The sequence below is a fragment of the Dermacentor silvarum genome, chromosome 1 (genome assembly GCF_013339745.2).
Source record: "Dermacentor silvarum isolate Dsil-2018 chromosome 1, BIME_Dsil_1.4, whole genome shotgun sequence".
Classification (NCBI taxonomy): Eukaryota; Metazoa; Arthropoda; class Arachnida; order Ixodida; family Ixodidae; genus Dermacentor; species Dermacentor silvarum.
The window spans coordinates 420,814,121-420,837,415 of NC_051154.1; the positions used below are offsets into that span (position 1 = coordinate 420,814,121).

Sequence of the window (23,295 nt, forward strand, 5' to 3'; positions counted from 1 at the left end):
GAGGACGAACTGCAACAGTTACTCCCCATGCACTTTGCTGTTTTCGTCCGTCTCGTGGAGTGATGCGGCGAACGCGGTATTGTATATATATCATGAATAGTTGGAAGTTCGTGTACTGTCTATCTGAACTAGATGTAAAGCAGCACTTTGCATCTTCGTGAGAAAATTGCCTGAAATTTAAAAGGTGGAATCTGAAGAGCCGTGCACTTCGTGTGCGTGCACACCATAAGTGAACGATACGCATTAAGTGCGCAAGTCATAAATGGATTGCCAGATTTTCTTGGCCAGTAGTACCTAAGGAGTTCCTTTCGTTGCAAGGAGATTATAAACTTAACTGAAGCGATGTGTAGCTCAAAAGGGGCACGCTAAGCGATAGAGAAATTGTCCTCTGTCGTCTTGCGTGCAACGTTTGCGCTCGTTATATGCACAAAGATCACGTAATGTCTCAGTTTAAATCACCGTAAGAATAATCGGGCAGTTTTCTTTATGTAGTCGCTTAGATTTGTAAGTATGCGCAACGTTAGACTCTCCCGGCATAGCATACACCAAATGCCGAGTCTCTTCTGTTATTGCCGCACCTGCGTTAAGCTGGTTAACCTCGACTCGGTAACCTGACTTGTCAACCGAGCTGCCATGGTGAAGTGGTTAGGGTACCCGACTTGTAAGCGAGAGGACGTGAGTTCGAATCCTACTTGCCGGTGCGTTTTTTTTTTCGCCCAGTAATTTTTTTATTAGCGAATAAATGGTTAATTTAATTAATTCCATCTTCGAGGAGCACCGGAAAGAATAACCGTTACTCCCTTGAGGAGCATCGGAAAAGAGCAACCGTTAGTCCTCCGCATGGGGAGTAACAGTTCATCCCCTCTCACTTACCCCCTAAAGGGAGGAATGGTTGTGGCAGATCAGTTCCTCCCCTAAAGGAGTAACCTCAATACCCCATTTCCTCCTTTTCTTCTTAGAGTGCAGACATATACAGTGCAGGCCAGGGTCAGAATGTCCTGAAAAGAGTTAAAAGAATGCAAGTAGCGCCAAGTGTAAAATCATTCTTTTTCAAACTGCATACCGGGACGCTACCAGTGAGAACTTTTCTGGAGGAGCGTGGGTTTTATATGCCCTGGGGTTCTCACTGTTTTATTTGCAAACAACCGGAAACCATCGATCACGTTTTTCTTCACTGTTGGGAGGGGGTCTTTTTTTGGGATGTGTTGCAGCGGACAATGAAAAAAGAATTCCCGCTAGATACGCACGGCATCAGGTACCTTGCAATAGACAACGAAGAAGTACCTTTTGATCTGATTATGTTGACTGGCCTGCACAGTATATGGCGCTCACGAATGGCTGGCTTCTACTGTGAACCAGATAGAAGACCGGCAAGGCTGTACTTTCGAGAGAGCATGGCTCGTTTAATAGAAGTAGAAAAAGCAAAAGAAGGTGTTTCCCCCTGGATTGCCAGTGTGGAACCCTTGGTTACACTAAAAGAATTTTAATTGACATCGCCAGTCACCACGTGACTGACGGCATTATGTGCACAACAATACCAACCTTTATTGTAACCTTGTTTTGACGTCTCATTTGTGATGTGTGCTACGTGTTTTGTTGTAGAATAACCGGCAATAAAGAAAAAAAAAGCAGAGTGGCGCAGTGGAAGCGTGCTGGGCCCATAACCCAGAGGTCCGTGGATCGAAACCACGCTCTGCTACATATATTTTTATTTTTCTCACATTTTACAGAAATTTCTAATCAGCGCGTAATTTTATGTCCGCGTGCAATTTTTTCATGTCCGCGTGCAATATTGTATGCCGTGAATCGCACTCATGCAAGACGCCTCCTTTCCGCACTTTAAGAAGCTTGAATCGTTTATTACAAATGTGAGCGAATTTACACGCATTAACAGTAAAGCAGAGTGGCGTCATTCTGCTTCCGGCTTCCGAGCTGAACGGTTGTAGGATCATGGCCTCTTCCGGGGCAGCGACAGCGGTCACTTCTGGCCGCGGAAACAGGACCAATGACGATGCCAAAGAATATCCGTTTATTCTGCCTCAACTGCCTAAAGGACGAGTGGCTATTAATACCGTGTTTTTGCACGGTGATGTGCGTGCTAGACCCTACAAGGTAGAGGATTTCAGGGACGCCCTACTGCCGACGGGCTTGCTACCTGACGTGGCATGCATAGGGGCGTACCAGATTAATCACGTCTGGGCGGTGACCCTCAAGGATGCGACCGCTACGAAACGGCTGGTGGACCTCAAAGAATTGCAGGTGAAGGGACGACGGTGCGTCATCGTCGACCCGCAGGACCAGCAGGTGAAGCTTAGACTTCACTGGCTGCTGTACGGTGTTGCCGACGAGGACGTCCGGACGGCGTTCGCGGCTTTTGGCAAGGTGGAGGAGGTGAGCCGGGAGAGGTGGCGGGTCCACGGCATGGGGGACAAAACATCAACCACACGGACCGTCCTCCTGAAGCTCAAGAGCGGCGTCAAGGTGGAGGACCTTCCGCATCAGGTCCGCGTCGGCGGGATATTGGCACTGGTGGTTGTTCCTGGTAGGCCCATGCAGTGCCTGCGCTGCCAGGGCACGGGACACGTTCGCCGTGAGTGCAAGGTCCCCCGATGCTCCCGGTGTAGGCGTTTCGGCCACGTTGACGATGACTGCGTCAAGTTGTATGCCGCCGCGACAGGTCCAGCAGTTACCGACGTCGTGGCAGAGCATGTCATGGACGTGGTTGAGGCGGAGGACGCCGCTGAAGGAGCAGGAAGCTTGGTGACCACCGCGACAAGCAGTGGCACATCGACCGGAGGTGCGGAAGACAAGGTGGCTGATGCTGCCGAGAAGCCAAGAGAGCGCGTACAGGTCGAGACCGCCGAAGGCCAGGTGACGGGAGGCGGTAGTGAAGGCGCCCCCGACGACAACACCGTGGCCATGCAGCAGGACGAGGCCGTCAACGACGGTGACCGGCCAGCGACTCCCGGTGGCCCAGTCAAGCGCCCGCACGACGAAACTAACCGGGACGAGGGTGCAGGAAGCACCAGCGAGGGGCCGCCGACGAAGACGCCTCTTGGGAGACGCATGGGCTTCAAGCCTAAGCCGAATGTCCCGACCGAGAAAAAGCCTGGGGACAATGCGCCACCGACGAACAACGCCGGGAAGCCGCAAGGACCCGGAGGCGGCTAGCCAAGGGCTAGTCGTGAACGGTAAGCACCATGCTCCGGGCCTACCTTTTCTTTAGTCCAAGATGGCTGAAATTCCGTCCCTTAGTATTGCTACATTAAATGTGAGAGGGTTGGCGGCTAGTCGTAGGCAGAGTCAGCTCCTACGGTTGGTCACTGAACAAGACATTGACGTACTAGCCGTCCAGGAGACTAAGGTGGACGGAGAGGAGAAGACCGGGAGCATGGTGCGGCGGTTCACGAATAGATATTTCGCGGTGGTTAGCCATGCGATAGGCACATCGGGCGGGTGCATACTTTTTGTGAAAAAATTGCCTAATCTAGTGATTGAAAGTGTTTATTCTTGTCAGTCTGGCAGGATAGTTTTTTGCGATGTTGTTATGTGTGAAGCTAAGTTCCGCGTCATATGCATATACGCGCCGAATTCAGTGGATGAGCGTGCACTTTTTTTTTCGAACCTTGTACAGTATGTACGTTGTGATAAGCGCGTAATCCTGCTAGGTGATTTCAATTGTGTGTTGAGCGCTAAAGATAGAGTCGGCAATACCGGTATGCGTGACAGAAGTAGTGACGTGCTATCAAATCTTATCTGTGAAAATGAACTTGAAGATGTATTTGAGTGTCTGGAAGATGGGCGCCAAGTGACCTTTACGCGTTTTCAGGGCAGTAGCCATGCGTGACTGGATCGCATGTATATCTCGTTGGATATGATTCCAACATGCCATGGTTATTGCGTTTTACCAGTGTCGTTTTCCGACCACTGCCTAGTCAAATGCCATGTAGGTATAGAAAAAAGGCGAAATGCTTTCGGTTGGGATAGGTGGAAAATGAATGCGTTATTACTAAACGATGAGCCATTTGTACAGGCAGTACTCAGTATGGTTACTGAACTACGCGAAGGTACAGCTGAAACAATCGCAGATGAGTGGGAATGTTTTAAACAAAAGGTTAAAATGAAAGCCTTAGAACGATCGAGCTGCCTAAAATTTGAGAGGGGAATGAAAGAAAAAGGGTTGAGGACACTGCTTAAGCAGCTGATAACGCTTGAATGTCGAGATCCCGGTGCGTACAAAGATGACGTGCGAAACGTCAAAGAAAAGCTCGAACTGTTCGACAAGGAGCGTTATCAAGGTGCCATTGTGCGCGCACGAGCAGAAGCGCTAGCGGCAGGGGAGACGCCCACTAAAAGGGCGCTTAGTCTAGAGAAGACGCATGGACGACAAAGCCATGTTGATAAGATTTCAATAAATGGCACTGTGGTTGAAGACAACGAAAGCATAGGTCGCGCCTTTTTCGACTACTACCAGTCGCTCTTTGCGTTTCAGGAAGCAAATGTAGAGGCTTTTAAAGCTGACTTTCTCCACCGCATGCCGCGATTGGGTGAAGACACCAAAGAGCGACTGGAAGGCAAAATAACCCAGAGGGAAGTCGAGAAAGCAATCGACGATTTGAACATGGGCAAGTCGCCGGGACCTGATGGTCTCAGCGCGGCGTGGGACAAGGCTTTTAAAAGCGAACTGGCCCCTTTGATAGCAGACGTCTTTAATGACGCATATGAACAGAAATCCTTGCCACCTTCCTTTGGAAAAGCGCACACCATACTAATCCCTAAGAGCGATCAAACAGATAAACTGAGGTTCGTGACATCATATAGACCAATCTCACTAACAAACGTCGATTACAAGATATTAATGAAGGTTTTAGCAAGCAGACTTCAAGGCGTAATCAAGGATATAGTAGCAGACCACCAAACTTGCGGCATCAAGGGGCGAACTATCTTTTCGAACATCCATAAGATGCGGTGTGTTCTCGAGTGCTCTGACATTCACCTATCGCGGCGTTGCAGTTCTTCAGCTCGATCTCGAGAAAGCGTTCGATTGTGTCGCTCATGTTATTTTGTTTGCCATCTTAGATCATGTTAACGTCGGTTCCATCATCACTGAGGGCGTGGCCTTGGCGTACCAGAACTGCACAACAAGATTAATTGTTAATAAGTCACTGGGGGCCCCCATTAACATCATGCGTTCAGTGCGCCAAGGCTGCCCCCTCAGTCCGCTTCTGTTTGCTATATATATCGAAGCAATGTGTCTGGCAATTACGGAAAATGAGACAATACGCGGTTTTAGACTAGCTGCGACAGAAGTGAAGCTACTCGCGTATGCAGATGACATTGCAGTGTGTTGTACAGACAAACCGAGCATAACGGAAACAATTAATGTAGTGAAACATTTTTGCGATGTAACTGGCAGCCGAGTAAATTGGGGCAAATCCCTCGGGCTGTGGCACGGGGAGTGGCCGTCTGCTCCGGACCACTTCGCGAACGTCAACTGGGTCAAAACTCCGCCAAGGTATCTCGGGGTTCCCCTAGACTGCTACAATAATAGCGATGAATACTGGAGGAGCCAAAGTAAAGAAATGAAAGAAAAGGCAGACAGATGGGCAGGCACTAACCTGTCCATTTTTGCAAGAGCGACTGTGTGTAACATGTTTTTTATTTCTAAGTTGTATTACGTCATGCAAGTGTTGTTTTGTTCTCGAGCAAACGTGCAAAGGCTGCACAGAGTGTTTGCTGTTTTCATCTGGGGTTCGACATGGGAAAGGTGCAGCCGAACAAACTTGTTCAGAAGAGTGAAGGACGGGGGTGTGGGCTTGGTTCATCTTTTTGTTAGACAGCTGGTAAATCGATTTTTGTTTTTTCGCGATGAGCGTGACCCCTTTCTGCGCACTGTGTGCCAGCTCAGGTTGAGCGACGCATTGCCGGAACATGTAGTTAGTGTGGAAAGCATGACCACAACACTGCGTGGGTATTTCAAGGAAGTGGTCGATAGTGTACGCTTCCTCTCTGTGCGATTTTCAAATGATTACCTTTGTGAAGTGAAAAGGAAAACACTGTATAGAGATCTTTGTGATGTACTATTCCCAGTGCCAATTTACAGAGCCATATACAGTGGAGGGCCAGGACAGGATGTGCTTAGACGTGTAAAACGCATGCAGGTACCACCAGGCGTAAAAACCTTTTTTTTATGCTACACACCGGAACGCTCCCCGTCAAGACTTTCATGAAAGAACGGGGTTGTACTGTACCATGGGGTTCGCACTGCTTGATCTGTAAGCAGCCCGAAATCATAGACCACGTTTTTTTGCACTGCTGGGAGGGGGTTTATTTCTGGGATGTGTTACAGCGAACCCTCAAGAAACAGTTGCCGCTGGACCCCCATGGGATACGATTTCTGGCATGTAGGGATGATGACGGGGTCCCTTATGACCTTATCATGTTAAATGCGCTCCACTGTCTATGGCGGGCACGAATGGCGGGGTACCATTGTGATCCTGACGCTAGGCCCGCGCGTATTTATTTCAAAGAATGTATGGCCAGATTTATTGAATTGCATAGAATCCAAGAGTGTGTACCGGATTGGCTGTCAATGCTAGAACCTTTGACAACCATGAAGGAATTTTAATGTGACAACGCCTGCCCAACAAGGACGGGCGGCTTTTGTTTTTCCCTTGCTTTTTTTTTCTCTTGTATCATGTACAATTGCTTCCGAATGTGATTTTTCAATGTGTGCACATTAGTTTGTTCTCTGTCACGTCGAAGACCGGCAATAAATAAAAAAAATAAAGCAGAGTGGCGCAGTGGAAGCGTGCTGGGCCCATAACCCAGAGGTCCGTGGATCGAAACCACGCTCTGCTACATATATTTTTATTTTTCTCACATTTTACAGAAATTTCTAATCAGCGCGTTATTTCATGTCCGCGTGAAATATTGTATGCCGTTAATCGCACACATGCACGACGGCTCCTTTACGTGCTTTAAGAAGCTTAAATCGTTTATTACAAATGTAAGCAAATTTATGTGCAGTCGTAACAGTAAAGCAGAGTGGCGCATGGATTCCACTTCCGGCCGTCGAAGCGAACGGACGTGCGATGACGGGCTCCGCAGGAGCGGTGACAGCGGCTACTTCCAGCCGCGGAAACAGGAATTTTCCACAGGAAGGAGACTACGAGATGATTTTGCCGAATTTGCCAACAGGTCGTTTTGTTATTAATACAGTTTTTCTTCACAGGGACGTTCAAGCGCGACCTTACCGAGTAGAGGACTTTCGCGACGCGCTGGCTGCGTTGACGCTGCTTCCTGAGGTTATCGCCTTAGGGGCGTATCGAATGAGCCATGTGTGGGCCGTAACTTTCAAGAGTGCTGAAGCCGTCAAGAAGATACTCGCTGCAAGTGAACTGAAGGTCAAAGGCCGACGCTGCGTCGTCATTGATCCTGGAAATCAAGATGTAAGAATGAAAGTTCACTGGCTACTACACAACATTCCAGACGACGACGTGCGCGTGGCTTTCCTGCCTTATGGAAGAGTAACGGAAATCAGCAGAGAACGGTGGCGTGTTCACGGAATTGCTGACAAGGGGTCCACCACCCGGTTGGTGTCCCTGCGACTCAAAGCCGGCGTCAAGCTTGAAGACCTACCACTCCAGGTGAACGTCGCAGGCGAACAAGCTTTGGTTGTCGTATCGGGTCGTGCACCAATGTGCCTTCGCTGTCATACGACGGGGCACATCCGCCGCGACTGCAGAGTTCCAAAATGCAGCGCATGCCGAAGATTCGGACATGAAGAAGGACATTGCCCTAAGACATACGCCAGCGTCACAGGGCCTTCGAGTGCTGAGGAACCATCCGAGCTGCTCATGGACGAAACCGACGCCGAGGAAGCTGCCAAGCCTTCAGGTGACGCCGCAACCGGAAAAATGGAAACATTGTCAGCCAGCAAATCTAAGCTGGAGGAAAGGCGTGAACCACCTGCGGGCGAACCTCAAGACCAAGGTCCGGCAGTCGTAAAAGCTGCCACGTCAAAAGACACCTGCCAACCTACCAGCGAGGATACAAAGGTGGCGGAAAACCAAGAGACTTCTATGGAAGTCGTCGAAAGCGCCAGTGGACAGCCCATCAAGCGGCCATTAGAGGAAAGCGTCGAGGAAAAGGCGGACAAAAGAGGTGAAGGGACAGAACCACCGTTCAAGGAAATGACCACAAGGCGGACCTCAATGAAACCACGGCCGAATATTTCGGCCGAGCGACGGTCGGCGGACAAACCGCCGCCTTGACGCTGAGTCTCCGCATGGGACTGTGTGGGTGGTCTTCGGGGGAGTTTTCGGGGACTATGGTCGGACTGAGTGCAAGTGTTGTGAAGCCTTGCGGATTGAAGAGGCCCATGGCGTACTTTGCACCACATAAGAGGAGTGATTGCAAGGTCTGCTGTAAGTCTTCCACAATGCTTACTGCTTCACATTGTAAACGGGTAATCCCATGCGATCAACCCGCACCTTATTAAATATGGCGTTAAAATCAGCAACAGAGCTACGCATAGCGACAATAAATGTGAGAGGTCTGCCGTCTCGGAGACGTCAGTACCAGCTTAGCCGCCTGATGTTAGAAAATGAACTGGACGTCATAGCAGTTCAGGAGACAAAGATAGAAACGCAAGAACAGAGCGCTCGCATGGTGTTACCCTTCCGAAATCGATACAATGTATGCATAAGCCATGCAGTGGGCTTGTCGGCAGGTTGTGCTCTTTTTCTTCGAAATTCTATCGGGATCGTTGAAGATTCACTAAGTGTTTGTCAAAGTGGTCGATACATTGTTTGTGATTTTACCTTTGCCGGAAAAAATTGGAGGGTGATTAACACGTATGCACCAAACAGGGAACGTGACCGGAGATCGTTTTTTGAGGAAATGGAAAAGTACCTGCTTTGCGACAAACTAGTGGTATTACTTGGCGATTCCAATTGTGTTTGCGCACCAGAAGATAGAGCAAATAAACAACCCATCCGAGATAAAAGTGCAATATTTTCGACCGCCATAGTACAAGAACACAAATTAGATGACGTAGCTTCTTTGTTTTCGGATAATAACATTCCACAGTTCACACATTTTCAAGGAAATAGCCACGCGAGACTCGATAGAGCTTACATATCGACTGCTCTTGTGCCCTTGTGCATCAATTACACGGTGAATCATGTTTCTTTCAGTGACCACAGTTTAGTGTCTTTCTCGCTTGGTGCAGAAAAAAGAAAAAGTAGATTTAATTGGCAGCTCTGGAAACTTAATGACAATCTATTGGATGATAAACCTTTCGTGGACTACGTGAAGGAAAACCTGAATGAGTTACTAGAAGAAGAGCACCAGTGTATTATTGGTAGATGGGAGCTTTTCAAAGAAAAGATAAAGATTAAAGCAATAGAACGAGCTTCTGAACTTAAGCACGTCAAACTAAAACAAGAAAAAGAACTGCAAGCCCAATTGGACTTCTTGATAAGCCAAGAAAGCGTTGCCCCCGGCCTGCGCAGCAAAGAAATTCGAGATACCAAGCGACAGCTTGACCTTATCGACATCGAAAATTATAGAGGTGCAGTAATACGGGCCCGTACGGAGCGTTTGTGGATGGGCGAAACACCCACCAAACGCGCCCTTAGCGACGAAAAAAGATACGCGACAAAAAACGAAATCACAGAAATAAAGTACCGAGGCGTAGTAACAGATAAGAAAAGTGAAATAGAAAATGCTTTTGTAGAACACTTTCGGAATTTGATTGGCCAAAAGAAAGAAATTAATGAGGGTTTTGAAAATGATTTTCTACCGCTAAAGCCACAACTGGATAAGGACGCTACATCATTTCTAGAAGCATCAATTACAATAAAGGAAATCGAAAAGGCAATCGATGATCTAAGCCCCGGAAAGTCTCCCGGTCCCGATGGACTGGGTTCAGCTTTTTATAAGAAATTCAAAAGTAGCATGGCTGAAGTGCTCCATGCAGTGATACGAGAGGCATATAACGTCGGAAAACTTCCGCTTTCTTTCCGGCAGTCACATATCATTCTGATTTCCAAAACAGACGACCGGCTTAAACAACTCTTGGTTGGTTCTTACCGCCCAATTACCCTCGCTAACGTAGATTACAAGGTATTTATGAAGGTATTGGCAAGAAGATTACAGGGCTTTATTAAAGATATAGTCGGACCACACCAGACATGTGGAATTAAAGGTAGAAGCATAACGACGAACATTCATGTAGCAAGAAATATTTTAGAGTGTTGTGATGTATTTGCCAACCACGTTGCCATGCTGCAAATAGATCTGGAAAAGGCTTTCGACCTCTTCACACATGAAATATTGTTTTCTATTTTGAAATATGTTAATGTGGGAAAAATAATACTGGAAGGTGTTAAAATGTCGTACACCGAATGCACTGCTTCAGTTATAGTAAACAAACAAGTAAGCGAAAGCATTCAGATTGTCCCTTCAGTGAAACAAGGGTGCCCTTTGTCGTCACTACTTTTTTGCATTTACTTAGAGCCCTTTTGTTTAAAGATTATTAAAAATGAGCACATAAAAAGATTTCGCCTCATGGCGTGCGAGGTCAAAGTATTGTCTTACGCCGATGATATAGCTGTCTTCTGTACTGATAGAGAAAGTGTAACAAAAGTTATAAGAGATGCCACGGTTTTCTGTCAGTACACCGGGAGTAGAATAAACTGGGAAAAATGTCAGGGGTTTTGGCACGGAGACTGGGATAGCACACCGGTCACGTACGCCAACATCCAATGGGCAACTACTCCAAGCAAATACCTAGGCGTACCACTCCAATATTACAAGGACACACAAGAATACTGGAAAGAGGAGACAGACAAAGCTCGCGAAAAAACAAAAAAATAGGGTGGACGGGATTTATCGATTTTTTCCCGAGCCACAGTGTGCAACATTTTCATTATTGCTCGGGTATGGTGTGTCTTGCAAGCACTGCACATGTCGCGTTTAGGTATTCAACGACTGCATAGAGTGTTAGCAGTCTTTGTGTGGAATTCATCATGGGAAAGGGTGAGCCGCACCAACCTGTTTCTTCCAGTGCGGACCGGAGGACTGGGCTTGATTCATTTGTTTGTGAGACAAATTGTCTCTAGGTTCTTTTTTTTTTCGCGATCAAACGAATATATTTTTGAGGACCGTTTTGCAAGTAAGACTAGCAAACGCTTTTCCAGATGTTATTGTGTCGTCACGTGCCATTATGCAACCCAGCATTCGTGGATACATGCCCGAAATTGTTGCCGCCTTCCAATTGTTAAAAGTCAGATTTTCAATGGAATATCTGAGCGATGTTAAAAGAAAACGTCTGTACAAAGACCTAATCGACGTGATGATGCCCGTGCCTTTGTATCGAACGTTGTACAAGCCAGGACCTGGCAGCAATGTCTTGAAAAGGGTTAAAAGAATGGCCATCCGGTCGTCGATCAAAACTTTTTTTTTCATGCTACATAGCGGCACACTTTCTACAAAACCGTGGTTGCAAGAAAAAGGCATATTCGTGCCGTGGTCGGTAAATTGTATAATATGCAAAAGGCCCGAAACCATCGAGCACATGTTCCTCGATTGTGGCAATGCTGTCTTTCTATGGGACATCCTCCAAAGAACTTTAAAAAAGGAACTGCCGCTCACACCTTATGGAATTCGATTTCTCCCGGTCGACAGCGAAAGTGTGCCCTATGATATTGTAACGAGCATACAAGAGGCAGTTGAAAAGAAGAGGAGGACGAAGTGCTTCTAGGCCTGGTTGCGCGCTCACCATCATCCATCTCCTGTAAATAAAGTCATTTCTGCCCAACTCTCCGTAACAGTTGTGGTGGAAGGTGCTGGGTAATCGACACCCGAAGACGGAGGTTATACCGCAAGTTCTTCGTCGAAGCCGCCGCCTTGCTGGACTTCCACCGAACCCAGCGGAGTTGGAGATGTCCCGCGACGCGGAAGAGCAACGGCCTGTCCCAGCCTCTGCCAGTTCTGCCCAGCAACTACGAGATGCACGTCCCTTCGCCGGAAAACCGGGCGAAGACGTCGATGAATGGCTCATCCATTACAAACGGGTGAGCGCCTACAACAAGTGGAATAGCACTTCCCAGCTTTCCAACGTTGTGTTCTTTCTTACGGATACCGCGTTGGTGTGGTTTGACAACAACGAGGAGACATTCACAACATGGGAAAGATTTGTTTCGCAAATCAAAGAGCGCTTCGGTGACTCCGTGACGAAAAAGAAAAGGGCAGAGCAGACGCTTTCACAACGCGCGCAAGTACCGGGCGAAACATGCATGACCTACATTGAGGAAGTGCTAAAACTCTGCAGGATGGTGGACTCTGGCATGTCCGAGGAAGACAAAGTCGGGCACATCCTAAAAGGAATCGCCGAGGACGTTTATAGCTTTCTGATTGCTAAAGACAACCTGGCCTCTGTCGCCGACGTCATCCGGCACTGCCGCACGTTCGAGCAGCTTAAGACGAGGCGCGTTACGCCGAAGTTTGGCAGATTAGCCAACGTTACGACCGTTGCAAGCATAGATAACGACCAGTCGCTCGATCTTGCTTCAACGATCCGTCAAATAGTTCGAGAAGAGCTCAGCCTACACTCACAAGTGACTCACCGCGATACTTATCACCCATGCTCGTCCCCAGCTGTTGAGACAACCGTTTCATCCTTCTCCGAGTATCCAGCGGAATATAGACTCCCGCCTCGACAGCCACCACTTGTTTACGAAAGCGGCGCTCCCTCTGACGCTCGATCACGATGGGCAGAGCCACGGTATTATCGCCAAGGCCCCGTGACTTATGATGCCGGGACGCGACCAGAGCAACGTCGACCCTACTACCAGGACCCCAATTACGACCGATACAACCGATCCCAGCGAACACCGGAGGCGAGTTACCCAAGAGAGAACGAACTCGCTTACCGCCCACAGAGAGCAAGCATTGGTTTTGAAGAGTATACAGTGAACCGTGACCCTCCCGTGTGCTACAGCTGCGGTTCCACGGGACACATAGCTCGTTACTGTCGCCAACACCGTCAGCCACGAAGGACACCGCCGATGTTTTCGCCACCTGGAACCCGTACTTCGCACGACCCATGGACCAGTTCACTTCCCACGGACCGTTTCTCGCGCGAGATCAGACGCAGCGATTCGCCAGCGTCTGACCGCAGCCTGACACCACCAATTAACCGTCCTCGTCGTTCTCCGTCCCCTCGGCGCCGTGCATCTTCGCCCCCGCCGGGAAACTAGCCTCCGCGGCCGATGGAGGTGAGGTCGCCGGACGGTCTTTGGATGAAATACCTCTGCCTGCTGTGATGATCAAAAACAAAGTGAATGTGCTAGTTAACGGATTGCCGACCACTGCTTTAGTTGATACTGGTGCGAATGTGTCTGTCATGAGCCTCGCTTTCAAGAACCGCCTAGGCCACAAAGTTATGTTTTCATGGGACGATGCCGTTACCTTTCGTGGAGTGGGCGGAGAGTGGCTCCACCCCCTCGGTGTTTGCGCTGTAAGTGTTACGTTGGCTGGGAAAGTGTTTGTGTCGGAGTTTTTAGTCCTTGCCCGCTGTTCGCACGATGTGATTCTCGGCATAGATTTCCTTCAACACTGCGGTGCTTCTGTGGACTGTGGAAATGGTGAAATCCATGTGAACGAGGTGCTTTTACCCGCGCTTTCTGAACAAAGCTCGTGTGACGAAGAAAGGAATACACTCAGTGTGCTTGATGCAGTGCTTGCCCCCTCATGGTGCCTAACGCCCGTTCGTGTTTGTGCAACTACTGTTGACGCTCCTTGCGTTGACCTCGTGATTAGGCCCATCAGCATTAACTGTGCTAAAAAATGTATACTCGTGCCTTGCTCTGTCGTGTGCTTGACGAGAGGAGTCGCAACGTTGTGGGCGCTGAATTGTTCCGCCACGCCAGTAGTTCTGCCTCGAGGCATGAAAATTGCCCTTTTCGATGAAGCTTCATGCAGCTCAATAGCAGTACTCACAGCAGAGCCCGCTCCTGCTTACTCTCCATGCGATTATCGCCCTTCTGAAGAGCTGATTCTCGGTATGATCAGCAAGGCTCTCTGCACACCTGAGCGTCAAGCACTGGTACAAGTCCTATCTCGACATGTTGCTGCATTTGATTTTACCCACGGAGATAAGCCACTTGATTTACCATCATCACGAGCTCGCCACAGAATAGATACCGGCTCAGCACACCCCATTCGCCAGAAGCCCTACCGCGTGTCATCCTCAGAGCGCAAGGTTATCGCAGAACAAGTTAAGGAAATGATGAAAAAAAGGTGTTGTTAAAGAGTCGTCCAGCCCATGGGCAGCTCCAGTAATCCTCGTCCGGAAGAAAGATGGTTCCTGGAGATTCTGCGTAGATTACAGACGTCTAAACGCTGTGACGAAGAAGGATGTCTACCCACTACCGCGAATCGACGACGTCATCGATTGCTTACACGCTGCTTCTTATTTTTCGACGCTTGATCTACGATCGGGGTATTGGCAAATACCTATGGAATCTAAAGACAAGGAAAAGACCGCATTCGTGACCCCAGATGGCTTATTCGAATTTAATGTTATGCCCTTTGGCCTCTGTAATGCTCCCGCCACCTTTGAAAGATTCATGGATACAATATTACGTGGCCTAAAGTGGGAGATATGCATGTGTTACTTGGATGATGTTGTAATCTTCGGCCGCACGTTGGAAGAACATAACGCCCGCCTGAGTCTCGTTCTGAGTTGCATCGAGAAAGCTGGACTAGTTTTAAACTCAAAAAAGTGTCGGTTTGGCGAGCGTCAAACATTGGTTCTGGGACATCTAGTCGACAAGGATGGCGTCAGACCCGATCCCCGTAAGATTGAAGCAGTCGGCTCTTTCAAACCACCACAGACAGCACGAGAACTTCGCTCCTTCATTGGTCTATGTTCCTATTTTCGTCGTTTTGTACCCCGATTTGCCGATATTGTTCACCCGTTGACATCTATTCTGCGACAGGATGTATCCTTCACATGGACACCGGAGTGTGACGCATCATTCTCGCAACTGAAATTTATACTAACGTCAGCACCCCTCTTGCGTCACTTCGACCCATCTTGCCCGACTGAAGTCCACACCGATGCTAGTGGAATCGGAATAGGAGCGGTACTTGTACAACGTCACAACAACGCCGAACATGTCGTTGCATATGCCAGCCGTTGTCTGAGCAAGTCCGAGCGCAATTATACGGTTACGGAGCAGGAATGCCTGGCAGCTGTTTTCGCCGTGCAGAAATTTCGATGTTATCTTTACGGAAGACCATTTAAGATAGTCACCGATCATCACTCTTTATGCTGGCTGGTTGGCTTGCGTGATCCATCAGGTAGACTCGCGCGCTGGGCGCTGCGCCTACAGGAATATGACTTCGTGGTGTCATACAAGAGCGGACGTCGTCATGCCGACGCAGACTGCCTTTCTCGCATTCCTCTTGCGACTTCCGACTGCGAAGCTGAGAATTTTGATGACTATCTCGCTGCCATTACTCGTACGTTCCCCGACGCGGCAGACTTTCAGAGAGAGCAACGCAATGATCTCAACCTGGATCCGCTGTTTGCCGCCGCTCGTACTGCTCAAGGCAGCGGTCGCTTCACCATTCGTGATGAGTTGCTGTATAAGAACAATTACTCCGGGAATGGAGCACGTTTTCTTCTAGTTGTTCCCGAGAGTCTCCGCGCCGACGTCTTACGCGCCATGCATGACGATGCGATATCTGGTCATTTTGGTGTCGTGCGAACGCTACACCGCACGCAAGAGCGCTTTTATTGGCCCAACATGTACCAGACAACCAAACACTATGTCGCTAGTTGTGAAACGTGTCAACGTCACAAGCGACCAACCACCGCTGTACCAGGTCCCCTGCAGCCATTGACACCGCCCAGTACACCTTTCGAGCAAGTAGGCATTGACCTTATGGGTCCATTCCCGTTATCTAACAATAAGAACCGTTGGATAATCGTTTGCGTGGACCATCTCACACGGTACGCAGAAACTGCAGCCATACCCTCTTCCACCGCTGCATGTGTGGCGCTTTTCCTGCTGCGTTCCGTAGTTCTTCGTCATGGTCCGCCGCGTGTTATCATCAGTGACCGTGGTCGCCAGTTCACTGCGGACGCCGTTGAGGAGCTACTTCGTCTGTGCACTTCTGAGTTCCGTCACTCCACACCGTATCATCCACAGACCAATGGCCTCGTTGAAAGGACGAACCGAACACTGACCAACATGCTTGCCATGTATGTTTCCTCCAACCATAAGAACTGGGACGACGTGCTGCCCTTCATAACCTACGCATACAACACGGCGAAACATGAAACCACGAACTACAGCCCATTTTATCTCCTCTATGCAAGGCTACCGCGTAGCCCTCTCGATACTTTCTTAAACTTTATTCTGCACGACGACGATTCTGTGTCAAAGACTGTGTGCCTCGCTGAAGAAGCCCGCCGAATAGCCCGCCTTCGTACTTTGGCCTCGCAACACCGTTCAAAGGACCGTTACGACGAGCGTCACGGGCCTGTTTCGTTCGCCAAAGGCGACTTGGTGCTTCTTTGGACACCACAACGCAAGCGGGCCTTGTGTCAAAAGTTCCTGTCCCACTATTCTGGCCCATACGTTGTCCTGGAACGTTTGAGTGAACTTTGTTATGTGGTAGCTCGCCTCCTGGACAATGGCCGGCGATCAAGTAGAACGCAAGTGACTCATGTTGCTCGCCTGAAACGTTTTTACCCTACTGATGCCTCCTAACTCGCCCTACGGGCTTCGTCTGCTTGTGGGGGAATGTAACGAGCATACAAGAGGCAGTTGAAAAGAAGAGGAGGACGAAGTGCTTCTAGGCCTGGTTGCGCGCTCACCATCATCCATCTCCTGTAAATAAAGTCATTTCTGCCCAACTCTCCGTAACAATATGTTAATGATTCTAGTAATGCACAGTGTATGGAAAACCAGAATGTCAGTGCGCAATGAGGATGTAAACCCAAGGTCAGCCAGAGACAACTTCAACGAAAGCATTGCGTATTTACGAGATGTATACAAGCAGCAGGATGAAAAACCTGATTGGTATGTCTTTCTGGGCGAACTCTTGGCCCTAAAGCGTTTTTAGCCCACATATGCTAACTATAGACAAGTTAGCATTTTTAACATGATGTTATATTATTGTTTTCCCTGTATTGTGCCAAGCAGGCAATAAAGAAAAAAAAAGGCAGAGTGGCGCAGTGGAAGCGTGCTGGGCCCAGAGGTCCGTGGATCGAAACCACGCTCTGCTACATATATTTTTATTTTTCTCACATTTTACAGAAATTTCTAATCCGCGCGTTATTTCATGTCCGCGTGCAATATTGTATGCCGTGATTCGCACTCATGCACGACGCCTCCTTTCCGCGCTTTAAGAAGCTTGAATCGTTTATTACAATTGTGAGCGAATTTACACGCATTAACAGTAAAGCAGAGTGGCGCAGTGGAAGCGTGCTGGGCCCATAACCCAGAGGTCCGTGGATCGAAACCACGCTCTGCTACATATATTTTTATTTTTCTCACATTTTACAGAAATTTCTAATCCGCGCGTTATTTCATGTCCGCGTGCAATATTGTATGCCGTGAATCGCACTCATGCACGACGCCTCCTTTCCGCGCTTTAAGAAGCTTAAATCGTTTATTACAAATGTGAGCGAATTTACACGCATTAACAGTAAAGCAGAGTGGCGCAGCATTCTGCTTCCGGCAGCCGAGCTGAACGGTCAGCAGAGTCATGGGCTCCAATGGAGCGGCGACAGCGGCCCTAGTTGGCCGCGGAAACAGGGTGAACTGCGAAGACGACACAGGCTATCAGATTATTTTGCCTCCCCTGCCAAAAGGACGCGTGGTGTTGAACACCGTATTTTTGCACGGTGACGTGCGAGCCAGACCCTACAGAGCTGAGGATTTTCGGGACGCTCTCGGCCCAACAGGACTGCTGCCGGAGGTGCTTGCGCTTGGGGCTTACCAGATCAACCACGTCTGGGCGGTGACCATGAACAACGCCGACGCCACGAAACGGCTGCTGGACGTCAAGGAGCTCAAGGTAAAGGGGCGGCGCTGCATCGTGGTTGACCCCCAAGACCAGCAGGTACGGCTGCGTCTTCATTGGCTAATACATGGTGTGGCTGATGAAGATGTAAGAACGGCGCTGGCGGCCTTTGGAAAGGTCGTTCAGGTCACCCGAGAGCGATGGCGGGTACAAGGAATCAGCGACAAGGGGACGACTACCCGCTCCGTGTTGCTCAAGAGCGGCGTGAAGCTGGAAGACCTCCCTCACCAAAGCAGGGTCGCAGGTGAACTGGCACTTGTTGTCGTGCCTGGCCGCCCAATGCAGTGCTTGCGCTGCCAAGGCTCTGGTCATGTACGTCGGGAGTGCAAGGTCCCTCGGTGCTCGCAATGCCGCAGGTTTGGCCACTCGGAAGACCAGTGCATACGCACGTACGCTTCTGCGACCGGGCCGGCCGAGGGTGACGACGCCGCGCAGTTGCTGATGGATGTGGCCGAGGCCGAGGACGCGGCAAAAGGGGCAGGAGACCAGGCAACCCCAAGTGCGGCAGCCTGTTCGCTTGCACCGGCTGTCGAGGCGGTGGCACCAGTGGACAACAAGGCTACCGATGGAGGGGCAGAAGATACAACGGACAAGACTACGGAAGAAAGCACAAGCAACTCAGCGGAAGCATGTGTGCCAATGCAGACAGTGGAAGACCCGTCGGAAAAGAACGACGCAACGGGCAGCAACGTCGGAGCCTCTGTCAAACGTCCTCTTGAACAGCCTGCAGGCAGCAACGCAGCGAACCAAGGGAGTAGCGAGGACGGGCCGCCTTCGAAGACATCTGTGGGCAGGCGCAGCAGCTACAAGCCACGTCCCAACTATTAATACAGCGGAAAAAAAGACTGACAACAAGCCACCACCACTCTCCAGTGGCACCGGTCCACCGGGTGGACCTGGAGGCGTCTAGCGGAGAGCTAGACGCTAAAGGTAAGCACCATGCTCCGGGCCCAATCTCATTTCACTAGACAGCCATGGCTACCAACCCGACGCTTAGATTGGCGACGCTAAACGTTCGAGGTCTGGCCGCCAAGCGAAAGCAGAGCCAAGTGTTCAGGCTCCTGGTGGACCATGACCTTGACGTGTTAGCAGTGCAAGAGACAAAAGTGGATGGTGACGAGGAGACACGGAGCATGGTGCAGCGGTTTACGTCGCGGTATTACGCGATAGTGAGCCACGCCATAGGGGCGTCGGCGGGTTGCGTATTGTTTGTCAAGAAATTATCGGGTCTCGCGGTGCAACGTATTTTTTCATGTTCATCCGGCCGGTTAGTTTCGTGCGATTTTGTATTGAGTGGACTTGAATGGCGTGTGGTGTGTATTTATGCGCCAAATGTGTCAGAAGATCGGTCGCTTTTTTTCTCAAAGTTAAATGAGCACATGTCTTCTGATAAGCATATGGTACTGTTAGGTGATTTTAATTGTGTTCTCAATGCCAGAGATAGGTCAAATCGAGGCCTAAAGAGCGATAAAGGTCGGGACATTTTGGCCGAGATAATTACTGAATGGGAATTGGAGGACGTGGCTGACTGCATGATGGGGACGCGAGATGTGCGTTTCACGCACTTTCAGGGAAACAGCCATGCGCGTTTAGATCGCATTTACGTGTCGCTTGCAGCAATACCGATGTGCAACAGTTACAATGTCTGTCCTATTTCCTTCACCGATCATTGTCTAGTTAAATGTGACATAGGAAGAAAGACACAAGGTTGCAGATTCTCTTGGGAACTGTGGAAAATGAATTCGAAACTGACCACTGATGAAAGTTTCGTAGCAGAGGTGTTGGAGTGCATCGCAGAAACTCTTGTGAACGGAGAAGGTAAATTTGCAGAGCGATGGGAAGAGTTTAAACAGCGGATTAAAATGAAAGCCATCGATCGTACCGTCACACTAAATTATGAAGCAAAAAAGAAAGAAAAAGAACTAAGAACAACCTTGGAAAAGTTAACAGAACTGGAGTGCCAAGAGCCGGGAGCATTCAAAAGTGATATACGGAATATCAAACAGCAACTTGAACTGCATGACGAGGAGCGTTATCGCGGCGCGATTGTTCGTGCTAGAGCCGAGTCCTTTGCTATGGGGGAGACACCCACAAAAAGGGCGCTTGGACTGGAAAAGGCGCACGCACGACGCAATCAGATTGACGTGATCGAAGCGGGCGGTCACGAAGTCACAGGTACCGATAGCATAGCACGTGTGTTCTTTCAGCACTATGAGAATCTATTTGCACATAGGCAGGTAGACCTGGAACGCTTTAAAACGAAGTTTTTAGCACGCATGCCCCAACTGAGTGATGAAACGAAAGCTGCATTAGAAGCACCGATAACTGTTTTTGAAGTGGAACGCGCGATTGATAACTTGAATCCCGGCAAATCGCCTGGCCCTGATGGGCTTTGCGCTGCGTGGTACAAGCGATTTAAAAAGGAATTGTCAGAAGTGCTCGTAGCAGTTTTCAACGAAGCGTACGAAGGAAAGGTATTACCACCGTCGTTCAGTGAATCCCACACGGTGCTGATTCCGAAGTCAGAGGATGAGGACAAGCTGAAGCAAGTAACATCATATAGACCAATAGCACTCACAAATGTGGACTACAAGGTTTTAATGAAAGTTCTAGCTGCCAGACTTCAGACAGTTATTAAAGACATAGTCGGTCCGCACCAAACATGTGGAATTAAGGGTCGCACTATAGCTACGAATGTTCACAAGATGCGGTCCGTTCTAGAGTGTTGCGATTCCCTGGAAGCATGTGTGGCCATACTCCAGTTGGACCTGGAGAAGGCATTTGATTGTGTAGCGCATGTTATTTTGTTTACCATATTAGAACACATTAATGTCGGGTCCATCATCATGGACGGTGTAGCTCTGGCGTATCAGAATTGCTCTACCAGACTAATTATTAACAAGGCATTGGGGGCCCCCATAAAAATCCAGCGTTCCGTTCGCCAGGGCTGCCCCATCAGTCCACTTTTGTTCTGCATTTACATTGAAACGTTATGTCTGTCAATACTTGAAAATAATGCTATTAACGGTTTTCGTTTACATTCGTCAGAGGTGAAATTGCTTGCGTATGCCGATGATGTTGCAGTCTGTTGTATTGATTACGAAAGCATCGAAGAATCTATTAGAGCTGTCAAAATTTTCAGCGACGTTACAGGAAGTCGGGTAAACTGGGGAAAGTGCCTGGGATTTTGGCACGGAGTGTGGCCGTCGACGCCGGACATTTTTGCCAACGTCGTGTGGCAGAGGATGCCTGTGAAGTACCTCGGTGTGCCACTTCAGTACTACAAAAATAATAATGACTACTGGCAGCAACAAGCAGACTTCTTACGTGAAAAGGCGAATGCTTGGAGGGCTAATTATCTCTCCATGTTTGCGAGGGCTACCGTGTGTAACATGTTTTTTGTGGCTAAATTATGGTATGTGATGCAAGTTATGTACTGTTCTAGGGTAAATGTGCAAAAATTGCATAGGGTTTTTGCGATCTTTGTGTGGGGATCTACCTGGGAAAGGTGCAGTCGCACAAACTTGTTCAGGAGAGTAAAGTGTGGGGGGCTTGGACTGGCACATCTCTTTCTCAAACAGTTAGTGAACCGGTTTTTCTTTTTTCGCGAGGTAAGCGACCCATTCCTGCAAACGGTGTGCCAGGCAAGATTAGGGCGACTGTTACCCGACTATGTTATTAGCACCCATGTCATGTCGGGTACGGTGCAGGGTTACTTTCGGGAAGTAGTGTCAAGTGTGCGATTTCTGTGCGTTCGGTTTTCCAATAATTATTTGTATTCTGTTACAAAGAGAAAATTGTATAAAGACATATGTGACATAGTGTTGCCAATTCCCTTGTACAGAGCCATATACAGTGCAGGCCAGGGTCAGAATGTCCTGAAAAGAGTTAAAAGAATGCAAGTAGCGCCAAGTGTGAAATCATTCTTTTTCAAACTGCATACCGGGACGCTACCAGTGAGAACTTTCCTGGAGGAGCGTGGGTTTTATATGCCCTGGGGTTCTCACTGTTTTATTTGCAAACAACCGGAAACCATCGATCACGTTTTTCTTCACTGTTGGGAGGGGGTCTTTTTTTGGGATGTGTTGCAGCGGACAATGAAAAAAGAATTCCCGCTAGATACGCACGGCATCAGGTACCTTGCAATAGACAACGAAGAAGAAGTACCTTTTGATCTGATTATGTTGACTGGCCTGCACAGTATATGGCGCTCACGAATGGCTGGCTTCTACTGTGAACCAGATAGAAGACCGGCAAGGCTGTACTTTCGAGAGAGCATGGCTCGTTTAATAGAAGTAGAAAAAGCAAAAGAAGGTGTTTCCCCCTGGATTGCCAGTGTGGAACCCTTGGTTACACTAAAAGAATTTTAATTGACATCGCCAGTCACCACGTGACTGACGGCATTATGTGCACAACAATAACAACCTTTATTGTAACCTTGTTTTGACGTCTCATTTGTGATGTGTGCTACGTGTTTTGTTGTTGAAAAACCGGCAATAAAGAAAAAAAAAGCAGAGTGGCGCAGTGGAAGCGTGCTGGGCCCATAACCCAGAGGTCCGTGGATCGAAACCACGCTCTGCTACATATATTTTTATTTTTCTCACATTTTACAGAAATTTCTAATCAGCGCGTTATTTCATGTCCGCGTGCAATATTGTATGCCGTGAATCGCACTCATGCAAGACGCCTCCTTTCCGCACTTTAAGAGGCTTGAATCGTTTATTACAAATGTGAGCAAATTTACACGCATTAAAGTAAAGCAGAGTGGCGCTGTGGAAGCGTGCTGGGCCCATAACCCAGAGGTCCGTGGATCGAAACCACGCTCTGCTACATATATTTTTATTTTTCTCACATTTTACAGAAATTTCTAATCAGCGCGTTATTTCATGTCCGCGTGCAATATTGTATGCCGTGAATCGCTCTGATGCACGACGCCTCCTTTCCGCACTTTAAGAAGCTTGAATCGTTTATTACAAATGTGAGCAAATTTACACGCATTAACAGTAAAGCAGAGTGGCGCAGTGGAAGCGTGCTGGGCCCATAACCCAGAGGTCCGTGGATCGAAACCACGCTCTGCTACAGACATTTTTATTTTTCTCACATTTTACAGAAATATCTAATCAGCGCGTTATTTCATGTCAGCGTGCAATATTGTATGCCGTGAATCGCACTCATGCACCGACG

General features: G+C 48.7%; 2 protein-coding genes and 5 non-coding genes across 7 annotated transcripts in view; all 7 read left to right on the plus strand.

Moving 5' to 3' along the window:
* The first annotated feature begins 1,627 nt into the window (after nucleotides 1-1,627).
* On the plus strand, nucleotides 1,628-1,699 carry Trnam-cau (transfer RNA methionine (anticodon CAU)). The gene has a single exon. It is a non-coding gene; the product is annotated as a tRNA-Met (tRNA).
* A 5,090-nt stretch (nucleotides 1,700-6,789) lies between these two features.
* Nucleotides 6,790-6,861, plus strand: Trnam-cau (transfer RNA methionine (anticodon CAU)). Its single transcript has one exon. It is a non-coding gene; the product is annotated as a tRNA-Met (tRNA).
* Nucleotides 6,862-7,094: 233 nt separating this feature from the next.
* LOC125944066 (uncharacterized) lies at nucleotides 7,095-8,276 on the plus strand. Its single transcript, XM_049663832.1, has one exon. The coding sequence runs from the start codon at nucleotides 7,095-7,097 to the stop codon at nucleotides 8,274-8,276; it is 1,182 nt and encodes a 393-aa protein (XP_049519789.1).
* Nucleotides 8,277-17,488: 9,212 nt separating this feature from the next.
* Nucleotides 17,489-17,560, plus strand: Trnam-cau (transfer RNA methionine (anticodon CAU)). The gene has a single exon. It is a non-coding gene; the product is annotated as a tRNA-Met (tRNA).
* A 233-nt stretch (nucleotides 17,561-17,793) lies between these two features.
* LOC125944068 (uncharacterized) overlaps nucleotides 17,794-23,295 on the plus strand; it is a 9,981-nt gene continuing 4,479 nt past the window's right edge. The window contains exon 1 of the mRNA XM_049663843.1: nucleotides 17,794-18,228. Within this exon, the coding sequence (XP_049519800.1) occupies nucleotides 17,794-18,228 (435 nt within the window). The remainder of the gene's footprint in view (nucleotides 18,229-23,295) is intronic.
* Trnam-cau (transfer RNA methionine (anticodon CAU)) lies at nucleotides 22,622-22,693 on the plus strand. Its single transcript has one exon. It is a non-coding gene; the product is annotated as a tRNA-Met (tRNA).
* Nucleotides 23,119-23,190, plus strand: Trnam-cau (transfer RNA methionine (anticodon CAU)). The gene has a single exon. It is a non-coding gene; the product is annotated as a tRNA-Met (tRNA).

What these genes read in the sequence shown, in the direction of transcription:
- LOC125944066 (XM_049663832.1), top strand. Translation starts at nt 7,095, where the DNA reads ATGACGGGCTCCGCAGGAGCGGTGACAGCGGCTACTTCCAGCCGCGGA.